At 42.0% G+C, this 25,057-nt stretch overlaps 2 protein-coding genes across 2 annotated transcripts; both read left to right on the forward strand.

Moving 5' to 3' along the window:
• Positions 1-4,099: 4,099 nt before the first annotated feature.
• BTBD1 (BTB domain containing 1) lies at positions 4,100-17,208 on the forward strand. The gene is made up of 8 exons (XM_066328357.1): positions 4,100-4,508; positions 9,390-9,546; positions 9,789-9,894; positions 11,290-11,487; positions 11,733-11,925; positions 12,401-12,488; positions 15,254-15,400; positions 16,318-17,208. The coding sequence occupies exons 1-8, from the start codon at positions 4,111-4,113 to the stop codon at positions 16,474-16,476; spliced, it is 1,446 nt and encodes a 481-aa protein (XP_066184454.1). The 5' UTR covers positions 4,100-4,110; the 3' UTR covers positions 16,477-17,208.
• Positions 17,209-18,092: 884 nt separating this feature from the next.
• C13H15orf40 (chromosome 13 C15orf40 homolog) lies at positions 18,093-20,597 on the forward strand. The gene is made up of 4 exons (XM_066328358.1): positions 18,093-18,161; positions 18,242-18,368; positions 19,180-19,307; positions 19,787-20,597. The coding sequence occupies exons 1-4, from the start codon at positions 18,099-18,101 to the stop codon at positions 19,877-19,879; spliced, it is 411 nt and encodes a 136-aa protein (XP_066184455.1). The 5' UTR covers positions 18,093-18,098; the 3' UTR covers positions 19,880-20,597.
• Positions 20,598-25,057: the final 4,460 nt, after the last annotated feature.

Here is a 25,057-nt window from a genome sequence, read left to right on the forward strand (position 1 = left end):
GATGTATACATCTCTAAATCACAATTCTGAAAATTACATTAATACATAATTACCTTAATACTCCAAGGCAGCTAGCCAGCACAGCTGAAAATGCAAAATAAAACGCTCAGATACAAGAATTACTTGTATAAGTGATAAGGCAATCAGTTATTATGGATTTTTAAAATTCTGAGACGGCTGCATTCCTATGATCAGTTTTAGAATACAGATTAATTTATCCCAGAGAAAAAAAATACCAGTTTCTCTTATTATGGTTTTTTGAAATCAACATTATATAAGCACTTTACAAGACACAAGAATAAAACTTAATCCCTGCCCTTAGCATTACTCAGATCTAAGACTGATTTTTCTGTGCCTGAGTGGATGCTGTGCTCCCCAAACTGGATCTGTTATCTGCCACAGACCCCACAGATCCCACATCCCAACAGTACAGGCCAGAGAGAAGATAACCATAACAATCCCAAGAAAAAGCCCAGGCAGACAACATTGTTTTTGTGGTTCTTATTAGCTGTAGTTATTAAAAATTACACAAAAATTTGAGCAACTGTAATGCTACTGGCAAGTCAATGATGGAAACAGTAATATGCATGTCTGTCATTCACAGCAGTGGCATGGATCAGATGTAGGGGATTTTGAGAATTTAACTGAGCATGGAAAGGAAAATATGTCATCAAACGGCCCCAGCCAGGAAGCCTAATCAGAAACAAATCTGTGATTTATTCTGAATTATTCCCTTCCCTCCTGAAGCAGAGAAAGGATGCTCACTGCTTATGAGAACAATTGCTAATCACTGTGAAAATATGTGCCAGCTCAAAAACTCTGATCATAACAACAAACAGCTCCTTGGAGCATACACAAAGCTGAGTTCATGTGGGGAAAAGAAGGAAAGGGAGGAGAATTTAAATCATTTCAGGAACAAATGGTTGAAAACAACACTCTTAGTAACCTAAACCTTTTTGATGGCTCTCTGAGAACTGGCCCAGTTTCAGGGGCAGGGGAGGCCAGGGCCACTGGGCAGGCAATTCTGTGTCTCTGGGATATCCCTGGAATCACAAGTATCTCAGAAATCTCTGCACTTTGATCACAGCATTCTTTGCTTCTTCTTCTTCAGTACATGTAAACACACTTTGTCCTCTCTCTCCCTGCTGGCAGGTAAAGGAACCTCACGACTTGGAGAGTTCTTCCTTCATGAATTTCCACAAAAAAAAGCACTAGGTCAGCACGGGCTTCCTCAGGCTATTAGGTGGAGCTTGAAAATTAGCTGCTCAAAAGTGTAGACATTTCCTGACCTTCTGTTTTGCTGGCTAGAGATCACGACAACCTTCACAACTACATAATATAATACTGTTGAACTTTTGTTTGCAGCCCTTGATTTGTAACCATTTTGATACGTGAGATCAAACAAAAAAAAGTCTTCTTGAACTGGTTATATAAATTTTTTTTATTATATGCAAATTTCTGCTCCATTTCCTAGACAAAACCTGAACACACTAAGAAAGCAAATAATAGGATGGCATTTTAGTTACATTCATGTGTAGCCCTCTAAAGAAAAGCATTGTGTATTATTTCTGATCTGGACTGGCAAATACAATCCCATGACATCACATTTAAAAATGGCTGTGATCCACCCACTGAGAATGCCATAGAAAAGCTGGCTGATTTTTTTTAACGAAGCTAGCACAAAGATTATAAGGTGAAACAAATGTCTGAAGCTCATTGTCTACATGAACACAAGCTCAGTGTCAAAAGGAAATACATTACTTAATATTTTCTTAGTTCTCACTTTCAAAACTGTTTCAAGTAGTGCATTTGGCATTTAGCTGAACAGATCAGATCAACATCCAGGTCACATTTCTCCTTTTCTTTGTCCCTTTCCTTTGTCTTCTTTCCTTTTTTAATTTTTTTAGACTTTCATTTTATTTTATTTCTGCTTCTTTCCTCTCATTTTCTCTCTTCTTTTCTTTCTCAGACCATCACACAAGTTTTTCCCTTTTTTTCCTGTGTTGCACAGCTTTGCCTTCTTATGACTGATTTCTCATCTCTGAAAGCTGTCCTACAAACTTTTGTCTGCCCCAGCCGACCTCCTCTTACTTCTCTAGATCTCCCTTTTTCCTCAGCCCTCTTCCATCCCTGTTAACCTCCTCTCGAGTGTTACTGACTCTTTCTGCAAACAAGGTTCTCTCTAAGCAGAGCAGTCATGGCTGTTGGCTCTCAGCTGAGAGATTAACCTGTGAGTGAGCATGGAATAATAAAAGCAAAAAGACAGCACTGACAGAAATGCTCATTAATACCCGGGCCATCTCATCACTGAAAAAAAAAAAGTCCCACTTAAATAAAAATTATCCATTTGTGCCCAAGGTGTCAGTGTTTCACATCTCTGTCCCTAAGCTATCAAGAGAATGTGGGGCTCTCCTTCCTTCCCTTCTTTGTCCACCTTGGGACAAGAAAAGTGCAGAGATGATACCTTCATTCTTCTAAGTCAGCAGTATGATTTTATTTTTAAACATAGCCTCTGTGCAAAGCTAGCTGCTGCTTTCTGGTTGGTACACTATATCTTCTGGTGCCCTTTCCCACTATCGTTTACCCTGCTGAAATTGCTTCCATCTCGCTAAAGGTTCTCAAAAACTTGTTCTGCGAAACGGACCACATTTGCTTGGTCTCAGTTTTGTCCTAATTATAAACCTGAATGCAGAGCGGTGACATGTTCTATTCCTCTTTTAGCCGCACGCTTCCATAAATGCTGACAAGTCGGGAGCGGTGACAAACAGCTCTCAGCGCCGCCGTGGAAATCGCCGCTGCGGTTACAGCACAACCCCAGCAGATGGCAAAAGGAATCGCCCCAGTTCTGCAGCGGTTTGACAGCACCGGCAAAACGCAAACACCTCTCATTCCTTTCCTCTTTCCTCCCCAAAAGCACAGCCGCCAAGGTAAATCCACCTGCCTGCGCCCCTGCTCCAAGGGGAGAATCGTGCCAGTGCTGCTGCGGCACAAGCGGCCTCTGCTTTGACTTCTCCCCTCGGAAGGTAAAACACGGAATGTCGAGACACGCAGTACGTGCGTAAGGACTGCAAGGTGTAAAAGCCGCCGGTTTTTCAACTTCACTTCAGAAATATTTAAAACAGGCCACCAGCCCTTGTTCTCCCTGTTACCACAGCGAAACGTTATGAACATGAATTTGCATTTCACGTGCCTAAGCACAATCGCTGCAATCTATTCGCTCCCACGGGCAGCGTTATCAGTTCCCTGGTGCCGCGGCTCTGGAAGCGCGTTCCCTGTGCACGGCCGGCCCCGGACGCCTTGGCGGGCCTGGCGAGGGGCACGGTCCGGGAACATCCCGGGCACATCCCAGGGCACATCCCGGGGCACGTCCCGGGGAACATCCAGGGTACATTCCGGAGCACATCGCGGGCACATCCCAGGCACGTCCCGGGACACATCCCGGGCACATCCAGGGGCACATCCCGGAGCACATCCCGTGGCACATTCCCCGGTACATCCCGGAGCACACTCTGCAGCACAACCCGGGCACATCCCGTGGCACATCCCCGGGTACATCCCGTGGTACATCCCGGGCACATCCCGTGGCACATCCCCGTACATCCCGGGGCACATCCCGGGCACATCCAGGGGCACATCCCGGGCACACCCCGGGTACATCCCGTGGCACACTCCGGGCACATCCAGGGGCACATCCCGGGGCACATCCCGGGCACACTCCGGGCACATCCCGTGGCACATCCCGGGGTACATCCCGGGGCACACCCCGGGCACATCCCGGGCACACTCCGGGCACATCCCGTGGCACACCCCGGGCACATCCCGGGCACACTCCGGGCACATCCCGTGGCACACCCCGGGCACATCCCGGGCACATCCCGGGCACACTCCGGGCACATCCAGGGGCACATCCCGGGGCACATCCCGGGCACATCCCGGGCACACCCCGGGCACATCCCGGGCACACCCCGGGCACATCCCGGCTCGGGCCGGGCGGCGGTTCCCGCGGGGCCTGCGCGGGCAGCGGCGCGTGCGCGGGGCGGGGCCGCGGTGGCGGCGGGCGGTGCTGACGGAGCGGCCGGCGCGGCCCGGCGCGGCGCGGCCCCGAGGGCGATGGCGGCCGCGGGGGGCGGCCCGGGGGCGCCCGCGGAGACGCCGCCCGCCACCGCCGCGGGTGTCGCCGCCGCCGAGGCCGGCGCGGTGTTGCAGCGGGAGCCGCTGTACAACTGGCAGGCCACCAAGGGCTCGCTGCGGGAGCGCTTCGCCTTCCTCTTCTCCAACGAGCTGCTCAGCGACGTGCACTTCGTGGTGGGCAAGGGCAGCGCCCGCGGCGGCGGCGGCGGCGGGGCGGCGGCCCCCGGGCCCGGCCAGCAGCGCATCCCCGCCCACCGGTTCGTGCTGGCGGCCGGCAGCGCCGTGTTCGACGCGATGTTCAACGGCGGCATGGCCACCACCTCGGCCGAGATCGAGCTGCCCGACGTGGAGCCCGCCGCCTTCCTGGCGCTCCTCAGGTCAGCGCGGGGCGGGGGCGGCTGAGGAAGGAGGGGCTCCGCTCGGCCGCCGGGGCCTTTCCCTCACTGCGCGGCCCCTCCGGCTGCTGTCCCGCAGAGCCCTGGCCCCGCCGCCCGGCCCTGCCGGGAGATGCGGGAAGGCGCGGAAATACCGTGTGGGCTCCGCGCAAGGTCACACCGCCCCTACAACGTGTTTTGGTCCCTTCTTGCTCTTTACCCTGCGCTGTTTTCCCAAGAGAAGTGCCCTAATTCCATGGCAGCTGACTGTCCGTTTAGGGAAGCACTCGGTGGGTGTCTGGTTGGGCTCTTGGATTCAGTGTTTCGGTTTGTTAAAGCACAGTAATGGGATTTCATGGGTCCCCTTGGTGCTGCAACTATGGCTCGGTCTTCTAATAGTAACTAAGACGGGACAGAGGCTGTTGTTCCAAGCTTTTAGTTTCATTTGATACTTACCTTGAAATTCGATACTTACTTTGAAGTCTTAGTCATCTTCCTGTTCACTTTCCTTTCTCAGCGCTCATAATAAGCTTTAAAACATCTTTTTGCCATAATAACACCCATTGTAATGGTGCTTGGGCAGAGAGGGAACATGCAGCAGAAAGCAGTAACCAGCTGAGTTTTACTCCCAGACCATCTGAGTGGGAGACTGGGAGCACAGTGATAGCAAAAAGGATATAAAGTGTGTTAGTGATTCCTAATTTGAGCAGAATAGGATCTGCTAGTTCTCATGCTCACAAAACTGATGACTTTACCTACCATTTCTCTTTACTCAGTGTAGTGGCAAATAAAATTTATGGTGTTGATAGAAACAATTATTAAGGGTTTATTTGTGCCTTGGGCTGTGGTGTGTTAATACAATTAAACTACATAACGTTCAGGTTTTTATCAAAGAAACCACTCTGAAAGGCAAAAAATAAAAACTATAAAATATATAAAACAGTTCTCCTGTAATGAACATTTAGGAAACGAGCAATATTATTGCCTGGAAATAAATATGCAGTGTCTTGAAGTTCTTTGTAACAGGAAAAACTCCAAAATCTTGGCAACTTCCTTCTCTTGGTGAGGCCTAAGAGAGGAACAATTAGAAGAGTCACGGTAGTCAGGGGCACAGGAGTTAAAGCAAGTGATGAACACAAAACCCAACAAATCCCCATGCAGCAGCAATGTCTTTCTGTTGCTGTTAGCAAACTGTTCTTCATGGATTTTTTGTGCACAGAACTGAGAGGTAGTGGGAAGTGTGTTTCAAGCAAATGGGTTCCAAAGGTTAAAAGTAAATGACAGTGCTGCACATATATGTGTTTGTCTGTATTTGTGTGGGAAAAACGCTGGACAGTGAAAGGTGGATATAATAAGAGAAGTTTGTCTGGGTAAAAATAGAACGCAGAAGCAGAGATTTCTAAGTAAAGATAAGATGGATGGTACTTGAACACTGTAGAAGCGAGTGAAGAGATGTTGTTAGAAGCAAACAAAAGGATCTTGTGTTGGTAGGGCTGCCAGTGCGTAATGGCCACGGGACTTGCGTCAGTGAACTGACTGTGTCCTGCTTGTACCTTGTCTGAGTATCACCACACTGGTGGACTGCTGAAACACCTCAGGTTTGCTGTCTGTGCCAGCTCTTCAGGACGTTCTTCCGTACTGTGTATATTTCTTTGAGCTTATATTGAAATAAATATACATTGCAACACCTTGTTAAATGCATATCTAGGGAGAACTTCTGTAATACGTGCCAGTAATGGACTTTTTCCATACTGGAAACAGCATGGGGTCTTTTCCTGGTGTTGAGTGAAAGAGGCAGGAGTGATACCTTGTACTGTTGGCCTCTTTTTTCTGTCATTAGTAAATCAGTCAGATAATGATAGTTACCTTTCACAGGACATTTCTTTAATGTTTGCAAATACCAGTTTGAGGTATGTTGGCTAGAAATTAAGTCAGGATCTTTGAATAGGCATAGCAAATGAGCATCAAGTAAAGGAAATGTTTAAGTAATGCAAAACTTTCTAGGTATAATTTACTAATTATTTAATGTTCCTCAGCTCATTTCCTTTTTATTTACTCATGTGGTTTGTTAAATCATGTCTGTAGTTTATGTGTTTCATACAGATCTACTGACAAATGCTACTAGTAAATTAAAGGAAAAGATTTTTTTGATGAAAACAAATGAAGTAGTTTGACAGATAAATCCTTAGGAGCTGAAATGATATCAAAGTCACAATGTTTGAATCTATTTCCCAATGAAACAACTGGTGTGTGTGTTTCTAACTACAAATTGAATACCAATGATCAAGAAAATTCAAGCTGTCTCAATAGGGTTCTGCTTTATGGTTTCTTTTTGCTGGTTTTACTAAGATGATTTTTTTTTTTTAATTTTCATTCATATTTTACAGTAAGTTAACTTGTTCTTTGATCACAAAATAAAGCAAAGTGATGATATGGCATAAGTTAGCATTCTATCTTCCAAAAATCTTTTCAGAGAATTTTGGCAAGCAGTAAATAAAGGGGTAATCATGACTGACTTGAAGAAAAGGTTCCTGTATGATTCTGCGATGGTGAAAACATTTCAGCTACTGAGAGGATGCTCACACAAGGGGAGAACTAAGTGCTAACCTGAGAGGAAAGAAAAGCAGCATAAAATGTATGAGAGGCCAATATAGAGTGAATAATTGAATGGTCACTTGGAAAAATTGTTTGTTCTGGTCACTAAAAATGTTCTTCCACTATGAACATACACCCCCCAGCTGGAACAGCTCATCCCTCATCCTGGATGCCAGTAAAATTTGGTTGTTTCTGACTCAAAGGGAAATAGAGAAGGGAAGAGGAAAAGGGGAAGAGAAGTGATTGTCAGTCCCACTGAGTTAAGTGGAGGAGGAGCAGTGGTGTGAACATAAAGCTGTGCTAGTTCAGGCGTGCCACAGAGGAGAGAGTTATCACAGACACAGCTCTTGGCAAGACACACCCAGGACTGCACCCTGTTTCTTTGGAAGGTACAACAGAAAGTAAAACACAAGCCAGACGAGCCTCTCTGGTGTGTCACTTCATTGGCTTCAGATTGGATTCACTTAAGGCATAAAACCAAATCCAGCTTGGGATTTGTTTTTTTTATTAGGTAAAATGCATACTCTATTTTGCATAGCAGTATTGGGTTTTTTTATAACCTGTTTATCAACTTCCATGTGATTTGGACCCTAAGCTCCTATAAAGTCATAAACAGAAGTTACGCCATTTTAAACTGATTATTTTAAATCTTAGAACCTAAATGTAGATGCACTATTCTAGTGCTTTGATGAAGAGCTTGTCAATTTAGTATGCAAAAGTGTACGTGTGAAATACTCATTTCTTAAAAGTACATTTTTCAGCAGTTAGGATGAACAAGTCAGCCCATCGTTTTCATCAACAGGTAATAATAGTTCATAGCTTTCATAAATCAGTTCTAACTGAACTGTAGGAAACTTTTACTTTAAAAAAAAAAAGTTATCATTTAATCAAATTAATTCTTCCTAAATGTTGTTCAGTTTAAATCCAGTTAAAAAATAATCTAGAGCATCTCTCACATCTGCAAAGTGATGTGCAAGCTGGCTGTTTGAGTAGACTGGAGTCTTTTAATGATAAATATGTGGTGTATTGTGGTGTAATACAGGTGTATTGTGGCAGCAAATTTAATGTTGAACACCGTATTTAGCTGTGTGTTAGCAACTACTGAGAATTTGAGTTTTCTTGGAATGTAGGAAATATAAACAGTGAAGAACTTCGGTTTAAACTTCGATTCTCCATGTTGCAAGGAAGTTTAAGGAGTCTGTTATTTTCACGTGTTTCTCTTGTTAGATACAAACTGCTGATTGCTACATTTGAAAACCCTTCTGAACACGCCTGCCTGTGCCTCTTTAATTTCCAGGATGTTCTGGAAAACAAATATTAAGAAATATAAAGGAAATACTTGGTTTTCATTGTGGAATTCTTGCATTTGCTAATGTGCCCTGGTTTATTATGTTAAATTACCTATGTGTGTTGGGGACAAATATATTTTTGTAAATCACAGACTATTTGTGATTGTTATCTGAAAGGCTGATGAAATTTTGCTAAAATTATCTTAAATGTCACCTGTAAGAAAAATTATTTTTAAAAAGTCTTTTTTTTTTTTTTTTTTTTTTTTTTTTTTTTTTTTTTTTTTTTTTTATACAGAACCTTAAAATAAATCTTACCTTGTCTAGTCTTAAATAAGAACTGCTTAGGAAACAGGAGGTTTTTTTCCTGATGTTGGTGGAGGCTCCTATCTTGTGGTTCACAGTTTATGCTAAAATCACTACCAATCCTCTTGCCTCAGGCAGTGGAGACAAGCAAGAGTGTTTTGCCGTGGCAGGAATAGAAGAGTCAAGGTCATCTGCTAGAATGTACTCCCTTTCCTCTCTGAATACTACAGAGGGGTAACTTTGACATAAGACTTCCTCACAATCAAAGTCCTTGTCACTATTCAGTATTCATGGAGGGGAAGCCAGTGTGTACTGTCAGTAAATGAACTTCAGGAATACAGCCACAGAGGATTGTGCATTGATGTTTTCCTGATGAACTGAGAGCATGCATTCGTAGGTTAAGTAATTCAGCTCAGCTGTTGTTTACAGTTGGGGAGCTATGTATAACTAGGACAGCCAGATCAGTCCTAGGGAGTAATACATGTTTAAAACAAATGTATGCCATTAGGTTAACATAATAGTCTTTCTTGAACCTTTTAACTTACCTTCTTTATTTATAAAAATCCAATGAGGTCAGCTGTTGCGCTGTTCACAGTGCAAATCTTTGGCCTGTTTTCTAAATGCAAAGAGATTGTTGTGTTTGGCTGCCCCTCTAAAGATATGTTTTTATGATCTGTATTTGTGTATTGATTTATAGGTTTCTTTACTCAGATGAAGTTCAAATTGGTCCAGAAACAGTCATGACTACTTTATACACTGCTAAAAAGTATGCAGTCCCTGCCCTGGAAGCACATTGTGTGGATTTCCTAACAAAGCATCTCCGAGCAGATAATGCCTTTATGCTGCTTACTCAAGTAGGTAAATTTAAGCTTAGTTTTGATTTACTAGGAGAATTCCTAATTGGAGGGGAATTACTAATTCTCCTTAATTATGTACTCCTTTGAGATTTTAAGTACTCTTTAAGGTATAAACACAAAGAGTACTTAGACAAACCAACTTATTTTAATTTATGTCTGTACTAGAGGTAAAATGCTTGCTTTTTAAGATTAGCAGTTTGTCAGCTTTATGCTTAAGATGTGTTTCTTTATCTTTCCAGGCTCGTTTGTTTGATGAACCTCAGCTTGCTAGTCTTTGTCTCGACACAATAGACAAAAGCACTATGGATGCCATAAGTGCAGAAGGCTTTACAGATATTGATATAGGTAAGTCACTGTGTGTCCTAAGCATGAAATGACAGTATCCCAGGAAAGTTCCTTCCCCCATCTGAGTATGCAGAGTCCCAAGTACTTCTTCCTTTCTTGGCCATCCTCCCCTGCAGTGCTTTCCTTTGAGCTGCACTCCTGAGCTGGTTCCACTGCACCTTGTCCCTGTTTGAGTAGTGGTGGAGTCCCAGGGGTCCCACTGTGGTGACACCACACCTCACTGAAGCCAAAGCTTTCACTCAGTGAGGGTTGTGCCTCATCCCTGAGGCATCCATAGCTGCTTTTCATATGCAACAGGAGCCACACTGGTATTTATGTATTCAAAGTTGCACAGATCAGGTACAATTAATGATACCTGCTTTAAAAAATGAATACATGCACTGCAGGTTTGTCTGTTTAATCTTTTATCAAAAGCTAGCAGTTGTAAATTTACTTACTCAATTTCATTGCTACTATGTGTATCTAAGGTTTTACTCCAATTCAGCTAGAGTGTGGGAAAAATTCAGACTAAAGGAAGGTGTTTTACTGCATAAAGAAATCTTAAAGCCATTGTTAACTTGTGTTCAGTAGGGTTTGTACTCAGACTGTGAGTGATCTTTAGTATTGGTAAGTCTCAATCTGTTTTGACTTTCCAGTATGCTATTTTCTATAACTGCAAACATGCCTTACTTAAATTCAAGTGAAATAAAAATTCCCAAAGACAGAAGATTTATAGTATAAAGCATTTCTTTTTTGACTTGTATTCTATGATAATTTGTGTATACCTGTTATTCAGAGAAGGTCAGAAGGAGTAATAAGTACAGGATAAGTTGCTTTTTAAACCTGTACCTTGCCTCAGATCATGTGTTCCACCTTCCAGCTTTTTGGGTAGCAAATATGTCAGTACTTAAGATGACTTTCATGTATCTTTAAACTGGTTTTTGTGTACCACTCCTGTTTGTGGCTGTAGTTGATCCAGATGGGCAGGTGGCTGCCCAGATGAGAATATGACACTGTCATCATGAGTAACTTGGTTTTTTAGTAGTGTGCATTCAGTGTTTGGTCACTTTCAGTTTTGATCTTGCCCTAGCAATGGAAATTCTTCAGGATATTTGTTATCACTACAGAGATTAGTTACGCTCTTAGGAATCAAGAAGAAAGGACTCATATCCTATCTTCATAGTAGGAAAATTAATTTTTAGTTTGAAATCTATGTGTCATTGAGAGGTTACTTTTTATCTAAGATAAATTATCTGCGATATATATACATATATATAACATACAATAATAAGACAAGGCTAACAGTCCCGTTATGAATGTTATTAGTGTGTCATTAGTATTTTAAGCTTACATAATGTAGCACTGTTACTGTCTTGGATGAAAACTGATCTAAAGCAGCTAACATTTTTTCTTTAGACACACTATGTGCAGTTCTAGAAAGGGACACTCTGAGCATTCGAGAGAGTAGGCTCTTTGGAGCTGTTGTTCGCTGGGCAGAAGCAGAATGTCAAAGACAACAACTGCCAGTGACATTCGGGAACAAACAAAAAGTCCTTGGAAGAGCTCTTTCCTTAATCCGTTTTCCATTAATGACCATTGAAGAGTTTGCAGCAGGTGAGTTTTGGAGTTCTTTGTCTTACTGTTAGACCATCTCTCAGCGTTGTTTAGCACTCTGTTCTGTTATTAATATTGTACTAATAAGAGTTGTGATGCACAAATGAAAACAAAACATTCTGCAGATTATGCTCTGGCCATTAGAAAATATTACTGTTGTCTTCAGTTTGTGAAATATGTGTGGTTTAAATACAACAGCTGAAGTAATCCTTCAAATCATCTTAGAAGTTTTTATGTTTTCACAGGCCCTGCTCAATCTGGAATCTTGTCGGATCGGGAAGTAGTAAATCTCTTTCTGCACTTTACTGTCAATCCTAAACCTAAAGTGGATTATATTGACCGACCAAGGTGTTGCCTTAGAGGAAAAGAATGCAGCATTAACAGGTTCCAGCAGGTGGAGAGTCGCTGGGGCTACAGTGGAACAAGCGACCGGATTCGGTAGGATTTCAGAAACTGTTTGAGTAGAGCAGAAATGTGTGGGGAGAAAGGAAACAAATCAACTTTGACTTTTTGGTATAACATACAATAGCAAACATGCTGGCTCTGTTGCACAGGTTTGATCTTTCCTTTTTTTTTAAAAATAACTTAGGCTATTGCATACATAAAATACAAACAAGAACAAGGTTTGGGAGGATTGGGTGCATTCTAGAATGATTGAGTGTTATCTGTATATTTCTTTCTGAAATACCAAGTCTTGATCTGTTTTTACTTTGGAGATACAGAAAACTAAGTATCTGGTTGTGTTTTGTTTAGTTATACTGAATGTGTTGAGGAGTTAAAGAAATGCTGGTTTTAAAAAATGCAATGCCATTCTCAGTTTAATTCCCTGCTCTTCAGTGGCAGTCTTTTTCTTACTTGAAATAAGGCAGCACACTCACCACAGTTGTTTGAATTCCTTTCTGTGTTTTACCAGGTTCACAGTTAACAGAAGAATTTCTATAGTGGGATTTGGATTATATGGATCTATTCATGGACCCACAGACTATCAAGTTAATATACAGGTACAGTATATTATGTTTAAATAGGCTTGTACACTTGTAGGAGTTTGCAAAAGGAAGCTACGCTTGTGGCACTTGCAAAAAGTTTGGTCTGTATTTGGGAGGGAGCAATTGATAGGCCAGGAGTCTAAGGTGTGTTTTGTCACAAGTGGGTGTAAGTGAGTGATTGGGCAAAAGAAGAACACTGTGGAACTCTGCTCCCTTTCTGCTGTATTCTTCTGTCCTTCAGTCATTTTCAGTGTCAGTGTTTCCCAACATCCAGCTTTTTTTCCCCTTTTCTCAAGCCTTTCCTCATAGGAAATATGTACTGATATTGTACTTGGGTATGTTATGTCCTTCAGTAGCCTGCATGCTTCTTATAAAGATTTGATTTCGTTAATTGTTCCTTTTAGTTTCTTTTGGACAAGCTTTCTCGCTTTCCTCCTCCTGAAATTTAGCACAGCTGTGGGGGATTTGCTTTTGTTGTTCATGTGGGTGTGCTGACTCTGAAGTATATTATGGACACTATTACATAGTGTTTCCATTATGAAATTTTGAATCTGATCCTGCTCATCACTCAGTACCAAATCAAGGGTTGCATTTCTTCTTGCTGAGCAATTGGTTAGCAGGCTTATGAAGTGGCCAGTGATAGCATCTAAAAATGTCCCCCTGCTTCATATCCTGGTGTGACCCTTGCCTGGTCCCAGTAGGTAATTGAAGACACCATTAAATTGTATTTCCTGCTCTTGTAGCCTGTTATATCCCGTAGCATATTGTGATCAGGGTTGTCTTTCAGTAGTATTGATCCAGCAGTATTTTTTTTTCCTTTTGAGTATGGAATTTCAGTCTATTTGAATTCTTTTTCTTGTAGAGATTAGTTTTGCTTTGATTCAAAGCTTTCTAACAAGATACTAGAATTCCATGACTGGAACAGGTTTACCCTGTGCTGTGTATTTCATATCCTGGTACTATAATGTCACATTGATTTATTAGGTGCATGAGAAATTTTGTTAAATAAATAGTCTGTGACTTCATGTAGGGGCAGAAATTCAATTGTCTGTATCTTTCTAGACTTCTAGCATGTGCTGGAATTGCTGTTTCAGTTCATTAGTGGACATTCTGTTTAAATGTCAAATTGTCTTCTGCTTCCTATGTGATGATATTATTATCTGACTACTCTGCTTAAGGATAGGGATGTTATGTCTGTCTCCTAAGGAAAAAATGTTGTGCCTTTGCTCTTAATAATGTTCCAAACAGAATGTATCTGGAATGACGTTTTGAAGGGATTTGGCTTTTCCACATCCCTCACTTTAAAAGCACACTTGCAAATTCTTCTATTTGAAGTATCTTCAGTTTGGTTTTGTCAAACTGTACATCCATGTAAATGAGTAGCATAGTGCACTAAGACAGAATCTTTAGAACAAAAGTGTTGATTTTGGGAACCTAGCAGCTATACTAAACATACCTGGGGATTTTTACTTCACAATAAACCCTTTTTTGAACCTCTCAGCTGAATTCTTGTTAGCAGATGCAAGCATTCGGTGTATTCCCTCAGGATGTTTGCTGGATTTATTTAATCTGAAAAGAATTTAGATTTTTTCAATGCCAACCAGTGCATATTAAGTGGGAATGATTGGAAGATTCACTTGAAAAAGATCTTCCCAATTCAAACTGAAAGGCTAAATAAAACTTTATGGTTCATATTAAGGCTATCCATGTTATATAGGTTCTCTTTATCCTGGAAGTATCCCTAATAAATGATGAATCTGAAACATTCTTGTCACAACCTTTTCAGACAGTTACTTAAGTCTTGTGACCCTAACCTTCTTTTTGGCTCTGCATCAGTACTAGCAGGGCTTCAGAGAGCTAAACATTTAAAACTTGCCATAAAATAGTGATAATTTATACTGCAAATACATCTGTTATGTGAAAAGGGGTTAAGTCTTCAGCATTATAATTGTTAATATTTCTATTGATGATGGCTGGGGAAAAAACTAGAGTACTCTTTGCCTAGAATAAAGCTTCATCTTATGCATGGGTAGTAGTAAAAATTATATGGCAAGTTAATAAGAAACTATAAAAACAGATAGGATTCTTCTTAGTGCAGTAATGACAACAAGTGCTCTGACACAAAGCTCTGATACCCAACTTCTGCAAGAGGTATTGGGCAGGATTGCAACCCAACATGGGAAGGAATCTGCTATTATTACATTGGAACTAGTGATTCTTACTCACCACTGAAATTGAAGGCAAAATAAATATTGTGTCATCTAGGTAGACTTTTTATACCGAATCAAGATTATAAATAAATTGTATAAAACATAACAGCACAAGTTCTTGTTTTCTTTTATGAAGGTGTCATTGACTGCCTACATTATCTGTAAAAACTTGTTTTCTAATCTAGCCAAAGGCAGCAAATGAGATCCCCTCATGTGGGCTGTGAAGGTGTACAGAGATCAGCAAATCTAAGCACAGGATTAGATGTTGTATATGAAGGTCAGAAGCTGAAGGTCTGAGAGCTATTCTCCATCTCCCAAGCCCAGACTTTAACCTGGCTGGAGCAGTGCCCACAGCCCGTGCAAAACTCGCGAGCCGTCGTTCCAAGCTGCTGCGTCAGCTCCAGTGCTATCAGGAAATCACAGCTCCTTCCCAGCCGAGATTGCACTGTCCTTGCAGTTAGGCTGGGTGGGGTAGGCAAGTGTTTTGCTTGTAACCTTCTCACGTGCATACAGTCAGAACCTTTCTCACGCTTGTAAACATTAAAATACAATGTTCATGCTTTTGTCCAGATAATTGATTACGAGAAGAATCAGACGCTGGGACAGAACGACACTGGATTCAGCTGTGATGGAACAGCCAGTACCTTCAGAGTTATGTTCAAAGAGCCCATAGAGATTCTGCCCACCGTTTGCTACACAGCTTGTGCAACGTTGAAAGTAAGAATGTCTGACAGTACAGAAGAAAGTGTTACTTTGATGCAAGAGTTATTCTTTTATCAGTCTTCTGGTGGGAAAGTGTCTTCTAGATCTTGAATTTATTTTAAGTTTAGGGCTAAAGAGGGGCATGGTTAAAACTCCACTGTAATTTGTAAGACTGTTGCATCTCTTCTGTGCCACAGCATGGAATTCATAACTGGATCCTTTGTGCCTTCCCACTTTTTTGCTTGATGTAGGAGTTAGAATGAGTTCTAATGAAAGTCACTGGTACTGTGTGGGAAAAAAAACAATATCTAGAAAATGTAATCTGGCAGCTCTCTATCAAAATTTAAGTTTGATTTCTTTTATCAAGGATATTCTAACCACTAGCTAAATTCAACCAAATAGGTCTTTTTTCATCTCCTTTTATATACTAGTGCTGAAAAAATAGGCAAAAATTACTTGTTCTCAGAAAGTCTCCCCTTAGTGTTGTGGACAGATTTATTTCTCAAAAAATTTTAATATTCTTCTAAATATATATAATTCCCAATACAAAAATCTTGAGTTTGGTGGGTTGGAAAAAATACTGCACAATAAAAGCAGCTAAGGCAGGGAACAAGGTAACAATACAGACAACCTGTATGATAAGGAGAAATACTAGAAAGTATTCATTACTAGTTGGCTAAAAACAACTGGTTTAAGTCTGCTGTCAGAGAAATATATTTTTGTTATTTAGACAAAATATATAATTTTGTTATTTAGACAAAATATATAGGGTCCTTGCTTCTGTTGCCTGTGATTTTGTATAGAATTTATATGATGTGGGTACAGAAATTTTGTACTGCTAAAATAGTCCAAGTCAGTTGTGTTTGACCATCAGCCATTTCTGGGTTTTGCCCACTTCCATTCTGTTGCTAATCTCCTGTGATGTTTTTCAGGGTCCTGATTCCCACTATGGAACCAAAGGTTTGAAGAAAGTGATCCACGAATCTCCTACTGCTAGCAAAACATGCTTTGTCTTTTATAGTTCACCAGGTAACAACAATGGTACATCAATAGAAGACGGACAGATACCAGAAATAATATTTTATACTTAGTTTCACATGATGATCTGGAATGTGCAGATTGGTGTCTCAGTGGACTTCAGCTCACTATTGGCAGCAGTTAAAAAATTCTGTTAAATTACTTTAATGTGTAAAAAAACCCCTAATTTGTTTGAGGGGTACCAGAAAAGCTATTTTTTCCCGCATTGTTATTGGTAGATTGTAATTTAGCTTTTCCTCTAAACAAAATGTTAAGTGGAATAAGTACTCTGTATATTGAAAAGTTTGTTTTAAGTAGTACTTTGTGGTTAATTATTTTGTGTTCTCACCCCTTTGTTTCTCATGTAGTAAATTTTATTTTTTGAACTGGAAAATCCTTACTTGTTACGAACAGCTTGTGTATGTTTTCTCTGATCTGTCCTTAAAAGACAGTAAAGCTGCTGCTGTAGTCCTATCTTGCACTTCTTTCCAAAATGACCTTGGATTGACCATATGGACATGGATTGCTACTATATTTTTTGAAGTACATCAGCAAAGCTGCATTCATATTGCCATCATCTTGACATTTTCCAAGAGCCATGAAGAATTAATGGACTTTGCACTGCAGAGAAGGAACATCTGCAGCTGCACTGAAGAAATAAATGTTAAGTCAAATTCAGCAACAAACAGATCTTTCTAGAATCTCTCTTAATTCAGAAGGGCTGTTTTGGAATTTAGAACCGGTTATGCAAATAGCCACTGTATATACATATGTGCCTATAAAAATGTATAATGTGAAAATGAGAATACGAGACTTGTAATGATGTTATTTTACCATTAGATACTCTAGTACTAAAAAAATTAGTATACACCTAAGGATTATTGGTGTGCAACGAGTTTTAGAGATTGCATACAATAATTATATGCAATTGGTCTATGTCTATAGTATTCAGTGTCTTGCAGTATGTACCGTGTAAGTAACAGAACGGCTTCGTGCACAAAGACCTGTATCCTCCCCCAAATTATACTAAAGAAATAATTTGAGAATGCAGGAGACAAAGTAAGGAAATTTTCTTTCTTAAGGGGGAAAAGGGGGGGAGGGTTACGTAGGTTTGCGGTGTCCAAAGACCATGTGTAGAACAAGTGTCAGTCAAACATCCAGGTCTGTGCACACGCTGCCAGCGCTCCCTGTTAGCACTCAGCGCTCCTGAGGCTCTGCCGGAGAAACTGCTGCGGGCCCAGGGCCGGGCGGTGCGGGCCCAGGGGCAGGCACAGTCTCTGCGGGCCCAGGGCCGGGCGGTGCGGGCACAGAGCCGGGCCGTGCGGGCACAGAGCCGGTGTGTGCGGGAACAGCCGCTGCGGGCACAGAGCCGGTCCGTGGGGGCCCACGGCCGGTCCCTGAGGGCCCAGAGCCGGTCCGTGCGGGCCCAGGGGCGGGCACAGTCTCTGCGGGCCCAGGGCCGGTCCGTGCGGGCCCAGGACCGAGCGGGAACAGCCGCTGCGGGCACAGAGCCGGTGTGTGCGGGCCCAGGGCCGGTCTGTGGGGGCCCAGAGCCGGTGTGTGCGGACACAGGGCCGGTCTGCGAGGGCCCAGAGCCGGTCCGTGCGGACACAGGGCCGGTCCCGGCCGGGCCCAGCGGAGCGCGCAGGCGCCTCGGGGCGGGCCCGGCGCGGTTGCCGGAAGGGCCGCCCCGGCCATGCCGAGCCTCGGCGGGTTGTTGCGTGTGCGGGCGGCTCCGGTGCGGGCCATGCCCGGGAAGGTGCGGGCAGGGCCAGGAGAGGGAAGGGGGCGCAGGGGCGGGTGGTGCCCGCGGTGACCGTGCCTGTGTTTCTGTTTCAGGGAAAAGCAGCCGCCAAGGGCCCCGCGGAGCCGGGCGCCGCCGCGGGTCCGGTGGTGGCGGCGGGCGGCGGCTCCGTGAGGGTGGCGGTGCGCGCCAAGCCCGGCGCCCGCTGCAGCGCCGTCACAGGTGGGTCTGTGGGCCGGGCACCGGGCGCTGCATCGCCGCACTCTGAGGAACAGGGGCGGAGGGAGGAAACGCAGAAAATCCCACCCGAAAACGAAAAGCGAGTTCGGCTCTCCGGGAGTAGCTGGTTCGCGTCCCCCTGTGTAGCGCTGGGTGGCGCGGTGAGCACAGGATAAATCCCGATCCGAAATCCTTCAGTTTGGCATCTGTGGTTTCGTGCGGGCTCTTCGTATCTCAAGGGTGTGTGCGGTTTTAATTAGAGCTGTAAAAGTTGGATCTAATAAAACGTGTTCTCCCTGGACAGCCCTGGGCTTACGCCTGCACGCTCTGGGGCTGCTGTCACATCCCGCGTGTGTGCGAGACCCGCGGGCTGGGGCAGTGCCCGGGCCCCTTGGGTAACACAGGGAATTTACTGACAGCCTAACTCTCTGAGCAGACCGATCTAACAACCGGCTTGGGGGGTTGGGGGTAACGTGATTTGACCCGTGTTACATGGTGCCGAATAGGACAACACCTGCACAAGAATTGTGCGATTGTTATTGGTCATTAACAATTACCAGCTGAAGGGTGTGTGACTGCACCCTGCTACAGCATGAAGGCTTCACTGCATTTATTGTCAGGAGTTTATATTTGATCGTACTGGCCTACAGTCAAGGGAATTTATGAAATGTGAAAATGCCATCACCTACTAATCTATACATTTACTTGGTTTTAAATTTAAATGCTTTAGAAAGGATAAATATGCATTTTTAGGCAACTGTGGTTAGATGTTTTGAATATTTTGAGCATAAAATCCTCCAACTGTTTGTTACAGATGTGACGGCTGAGGCAGTAGGAGTAGCTATTGCTGCACCTCCATCAGAAGGGGAGGCAAATGCAGAGCTGTGTCGCTACCTCTCTAAGGTGCTCCAAGTGAAGAAGAGTGAGGTTATTTTAGAGAAGGTACTTTCTTTTTTCCTTTCAGTTTTTCCCCACTGCAGCTGAAAGTCAAGATTTGACACTTACACATTGAGTATAGGGAGCTGCTCTAAGTTGAATCTGACTCTTCGAAAAGTTTAGTTGAGTTAGTGGAATGATTCACTGAGAACAAATTTAGTGTAGGAAGAACTATGGCTGATCTTGAGATCTTTTAATCAGAAGAGTTATGGTAATGTTCTGCAAATCCCTGTAGTTCATGTTTTCTGTGTTCTTCAAAGATTCTCGTTTTCATGTCAAATGAGTTCACAAAATGTGTTTTGCTGAGAATGTGCATTTTATTAGTGACTTTCACTTTTTAAAAAAATAGCTTTTGTATTTGAATCAAAAGATTCTGACATTTAACTGTCACACATAAGCAAGAGCATATGTAAGCACTTGAGTTGGAGCTGGGCCTTGAGTTTCTCTGTACTAGAACTTACACTTTCTGTGTTTGTCTAAACCAGGGGGGTAAATCACGTGATAAAGTGGTGAAGATTTTGGTATCAGCGACACCAGATGAGATTTTAGAAAAACTGAAAAAAGAAGCTTCCAGCTGACCTAAAACAAGAGCAGGAAACAGGAAAAAGCATCTTGGTATATGGACTGATATTCCTTCTCACTTCATGTGGTGCTGTGGAGAATATGGGTAGTGACTATAGGAAGATACTTCTTTAACCCCCCTTGTTAATATAGGTGCTGCATGGTTGACGTTTTCCTGTAGGTTTGGTTAGAAAACTGAGACACTGTATCTGCTTCTGTCAGTACAGACTTCCTTCTGCTCTGGAGAGTTTCCTGTGAGTAAGATTTGTCCTCTTTCCTGGTCCCTAAACAAATGGTTTAGGAAATGTTTTCTTAGTGAAGCAAACAAAGTGAGAGGCTTGGAGTGACAGCCTTCCATGTGGGAAGTGAAAAGGACAGATCTGGACGGCAGAGACATAAAGGAGACTCTTCTCTCTGATGTCTCACAGCAGGTACTGTGTGCAGCTTTTCACTGTGGGCACTTAGAGATATCTAAAATAAATGTCTTTGAAGCCAGTGTGTTGTTGTTGATCACACAGGCAAACTGAAAGTAGAATCACCTGAACAACTGAAAGAAAACCAGAAGTTTTCAATATGAAAAACCAATGCAGAACCCAGTCATTGCAGAGTTGGGGTCACTTGGTAAAAGTCTGTAAATAGTTTCCTTAAAATTAGAGATATGGTCATATATATCTTTGCCAATTGTATGTCACCTGTAATGACTTTTTAATAAAAGGGGCAAAAAATAGAATCAAACTTTGTTTTGTGTTTATATATTTTTAACAAAGAAAAAGCATGTTTCCTAGAAGTCTCTTCATAGAATGCTACTTTTAAACAGCCTTTTTTTACAGTCTTTGTTTGGTTTAAGATGAATAGTAGTGCAACCCCTAGAGAACTGAGCAGAGTCATTTGTAGAACAGAACAAGAAGTCTGAAACAAAATGGGCAGCTACACTCCAGTTTCAGGGCTTATGAGAAAAAGGTTGAACTTCTCTGTTTATCATGCTTCAGAGGTCAGAGTAAGATTTAACTGACGTTTCCCAAAAATGTGTGTAATATTACACATTTTTGGGAGGAGTTTGTTTTTTTCTCTGCATCACTGCTAGTGTATGAAATTGTCCTGTATTTGTCCTAAGGTTGTCATGTTAAAAAGAAAGTAATGGCTAAAAGAAAAACGATGAACTATTCTGAAGGTTTGCTTAAGGTTTGTCATAATTCTCCTGGAAAACAGTGTTATGAATGCATAAGCATTTATGCAGATGCATTGCCACATTGATGCAGTACAGGCTTTATCACTCATAATTCAGCTTTTTCATGGGCAACAATCTTTTGCTTTAGGGAACTCTTTCAGTGTATTATTTTCCTAAATATTGCAACCGTTGCTTTTGGAATTAAACAACTGGTGTTTGTAAATATGACAGTTCCTTCAAGGTAGCTCATTTTAAAGACATTATGAAAAATGCTATTTTCTGGAGAAATAAATCTAAATTCTGAATTCTGTTTGTTTAATGGTTTGTACCTGTGCCCCTTATTTTCTCAGGCATTTGGGTAGCCATATATTGCCTCAGTCCTCTTTCCTTACTTTTCAGTCTGCACAGGCTGATTTTGTTCTGCTGTTCCATCAGTTTTGGCTCACCCCTCCCTGCTGTTAGATCTGCTCTCGCCCAGCAGAGGGATGCAGTGTCTCACAGAAAAATAAAGGCAAGGCAAACCAAGACAAAACGTTAGTGGTTTGTTGTTGGGGTTCTTTCCTCTTTATTTCCTAAACTTCTTATCATAAGTAGAAAACAGCAATGAAAAGACTGAGAAATTCTGTATTTATAAATTACGTATGGAATTGGATACAGATAAAGTCTCTGAAGTACACTGATCTTCAGTGTTGATTACCTAAAATTGGCAATTTAGTTTTTCAGTGCCCTCTCTGTCTTGTCAAGGTGTTCTGCCTAGCTTTTGCTGGCTCTGCCTTGGCTTCTATAACCTTTCTTAAACACCTTCAGCTGCCATTCTGCATCTTTTCTTCTTGATCAATGAAGTAACTTGAATTCTTGATAGTGTAGCAAATAAAGCCTTTACATGTTGAGAATGTACAATTTATGTCATATGAATAACCAAAATGATTTTAGAATGGTTGTATAAGTAACACTGGGGTGTTGCCATATAGAATAATTTCTTGACCGTTTCTTTTGTCAATGCTTTTTGTGCTGTCTTCCAATTATATCCTTAATACCTTGGTTGTGGGTTTTTGTAACCTGGTAGAACGCCTGAGAGGGAGCAACTGCTGGTGCATTGTATATCAAAAGAGGTAGAGAAGAGCTAAGAAATGTGTGTGACCAAACAATGCCAAAACTGTGACTTAGGCCTGGCTCCTGCAAGCCTTGCATTGAAATCCTGACCTGTCTCTTCATGAACACAGTAAAATGCCTTTCATTCTATTGAAAAAATTGTGGTAGCAAATATTCCTTACTCCAGCAGGGCATATTTTAATAGAGCAGAGCTTTGTGACATTGTGGGAAGTTTCTTCCAAGAATTTCAAAACAGTTCACAAATCCCTGCTCAAAATAAATTCTTATTCCTGGACCAATTTAAAAACAGTGTGGTGCCAGTTCCTGCATAATTTTTACCTGTTGGTACCTGCTTTATCCATGTGCATTAAGATACATGATTACTCAACTATTGAAATCAAACATTGTCCACTTTCCCTAATGCATGGTCTGACCAATTTCAGTAAAATCCATCTAATGGTGATTTAATATCTGACTGCTTGAAGACCTGCACAGTCAGTGCAATTTTTAGGTATAATTAAGTTATTTAAACATTAGCAAAATAGAAGTTATCTGAATAAATTCTATGCCAGTCTTATGGCATAGAAGAGTCTTAGTCTTTCATCCACTCAGTTATATTTATTTTCTAAAATCCAGCTTTGAAAGTCAGTTTCATTGTAGTAGTGTAATATACTAATTAAGAATATTTAATTAAACCCTCTGAAACTGCCTCTTTGCTCTTTTTCTTTCAATCCACTCCACTTATCATCTGCAGCACATTCCTATCTCCCCTTTTAGTCCCAAGTGTTTCTAAATCCTCATTTCTTCAGGTATCATCAGTCTAAATAATCCTGGATAATTGACAACTTTGTCAATAACTGGCAGCAGCAATTTAGCAGAAAGCATAGTTTAATATCTTCCTGCTTCCAGCTTCCAGGAAGATAAATACACCTGATCTTCCTGCTCAGTACTTGACATCTCATGCTTGTTTCCCCTCTCATAATGTTTATTTGCATGTGTAAGACTTGTAACAGCTGAGTTTTTAAATTTTTTTCTGTATTATTTCTGTCTACTGTATTCCCGTCTTAATGTTTTAGCCTTTATCTTGGGAGGATGATTCATTGCCATATTGATGGCTTTAAAAATGGGCTCCCCTGTCTCCTTTGGGGAACATAGTGCTTTATCCTCCTGGAAAACCTGTCCTGGTTGTTACTCCCTAGGAAGGGGCTGCACTTGAGGCAAAGTGCTCTTAATAAAACTGATGCACAGTAAAAAAGCTGCTGATGAAATGAAATGTTTGCCTGAAAGGAGGAGTCAGGTACTTCTCTGAGATATGGGGAATTCGTTTCTTCCTGGTCCCTTATATATTGTTTTCTCAAGTAATTGTTACTGAGCTGTGATAAATTTTCTTTCATCTATAAATGCTGCATTTATTTGTTCTTTCGAGAGCTAGGGAAGTTAGAGTGATGAAGTATCCACTGTGCCATCTTACTACAGCCTGAGGGTAAGTTTTTGGAATATTGTTTAAATAACATCCTGAGTTTCCAAATCTGAAGTATGGCAGATGAGAAGGGAAATATATTGAGTATCAGTTCAGCAGTTGATCACTATAGAAATGTGCTGTAAAGAGAGCAGTTAGCCATGGACCCAAGGAAAAAAGAACAGAGGGTCAAAACCTCATTTCATGCTGCTTAAATAAAGCAGTTGTCTGCCTTAAGAGAATAACCGGGCATACAAATTATAATTCTGGGGTGGTTGTCATTAAGTTGTTTTTTTCCTAATACCTCGTAGGTGTGCAGTGCACAAGGGAAGGGCTGCAGCAATGCTGTCACTTTGGCCAGCTTTTGTTGCTGTAATGCTTAGCAAATGCACTGAGGCATAATTTATAAAAAATTTCAAAGCTCTCAACATGTGTTAGGACATACTTTGTGCCCAGCTGTCTGACAGGGGCATTGCCAAGTTGAATTTTATAAATCTATTTGTGTGGAACAATTTTTTTCCATCAGTGCTACTTTCCATAGCTTGGCTTAAAATCTACTAAGTTCTTTGCTTCCTCTCTGATGTTCAGAAGGTCTGTGGGGGTTACATTGGGTGGAGACATCAGCATACAGAGGTATCACCACCACTGGGGTGGTCAGCCCCAGCAGCCACCTTCCTACCACATCTGGGCACTCTTGCAGGCTCTCACCTTCAGTTTTGCTGCTGCTGTTGCAGGTAAGTGCCCTCCAGCAGGACCAGGCTCTCCGGGGTTGTTTCTGCTCTCTGTTAGTCACATCAGCATTGCTGCTGATGCTTATCTCCTTAGATGCCACTGCATTCGTTTTTTCAGGTTTTTCCGCCTGACGGCCCTTAGAGATGCATTCATTGAGGAAGGAGGGACAAGATCTTGTGATACAATCTTTGCAATCAGAGGACAAACCTGTCCCTTCCAGTGAGGCCCTATGGCAGCTCTCTGTAGCCTCCTGGCATTTGCCCTTTAATGAAATGTCTCCTTTTGTCTTCAGTAAATCTGACAGCAATCAGGCAGCATGTATGTGAGGTCATGTCCCTGCTATGAGGAAAGATTGCTGGTAGCTACCCAGATACACTTCTGAGCAGGCAATTTTCTTCAGCTTCTTAACTGCCTTTTTACAATGGAAGTGCATACTGTTACTAATAAACCTGATAGGTTTCTGGGTTTTGAGGAGATTGTTCCTTTTTGTTTGAAAAACCTGATTAAGCTCATCACTGACTGAATATAAATGCTAATACATAGAGTGAACCAGCCAGGCAAATTGCACTTGGCTAATTTTACTTAATGAGAATGTCTGATTCTGTTCAGTCACTTCCTCACTGAGTTCAGGTTCAGCTGCTAAAGCAGACCCAGCAGCTTTTTGTTAAATATTTTTAAAGATGATCAGCTTATAATGATGTTCTCAAAGTCTATGACTTCCGTTTGCTGTAATTGCTGTGACAT

Source organism: Sylvia atricapilla, chromosome 13 (genome assembly GCF_009819655.1).
Source record: "Sylvia atricapilla isolate bSylAtr1 chromosome 13, bSylAtr1.pri, whole genome shotgun sequence".
NCBI lineage: Eukaryota > Metazoa > Chordata > Aves > Passeriformes > Sylviidae > Sylvia > Sylvia atricapilla.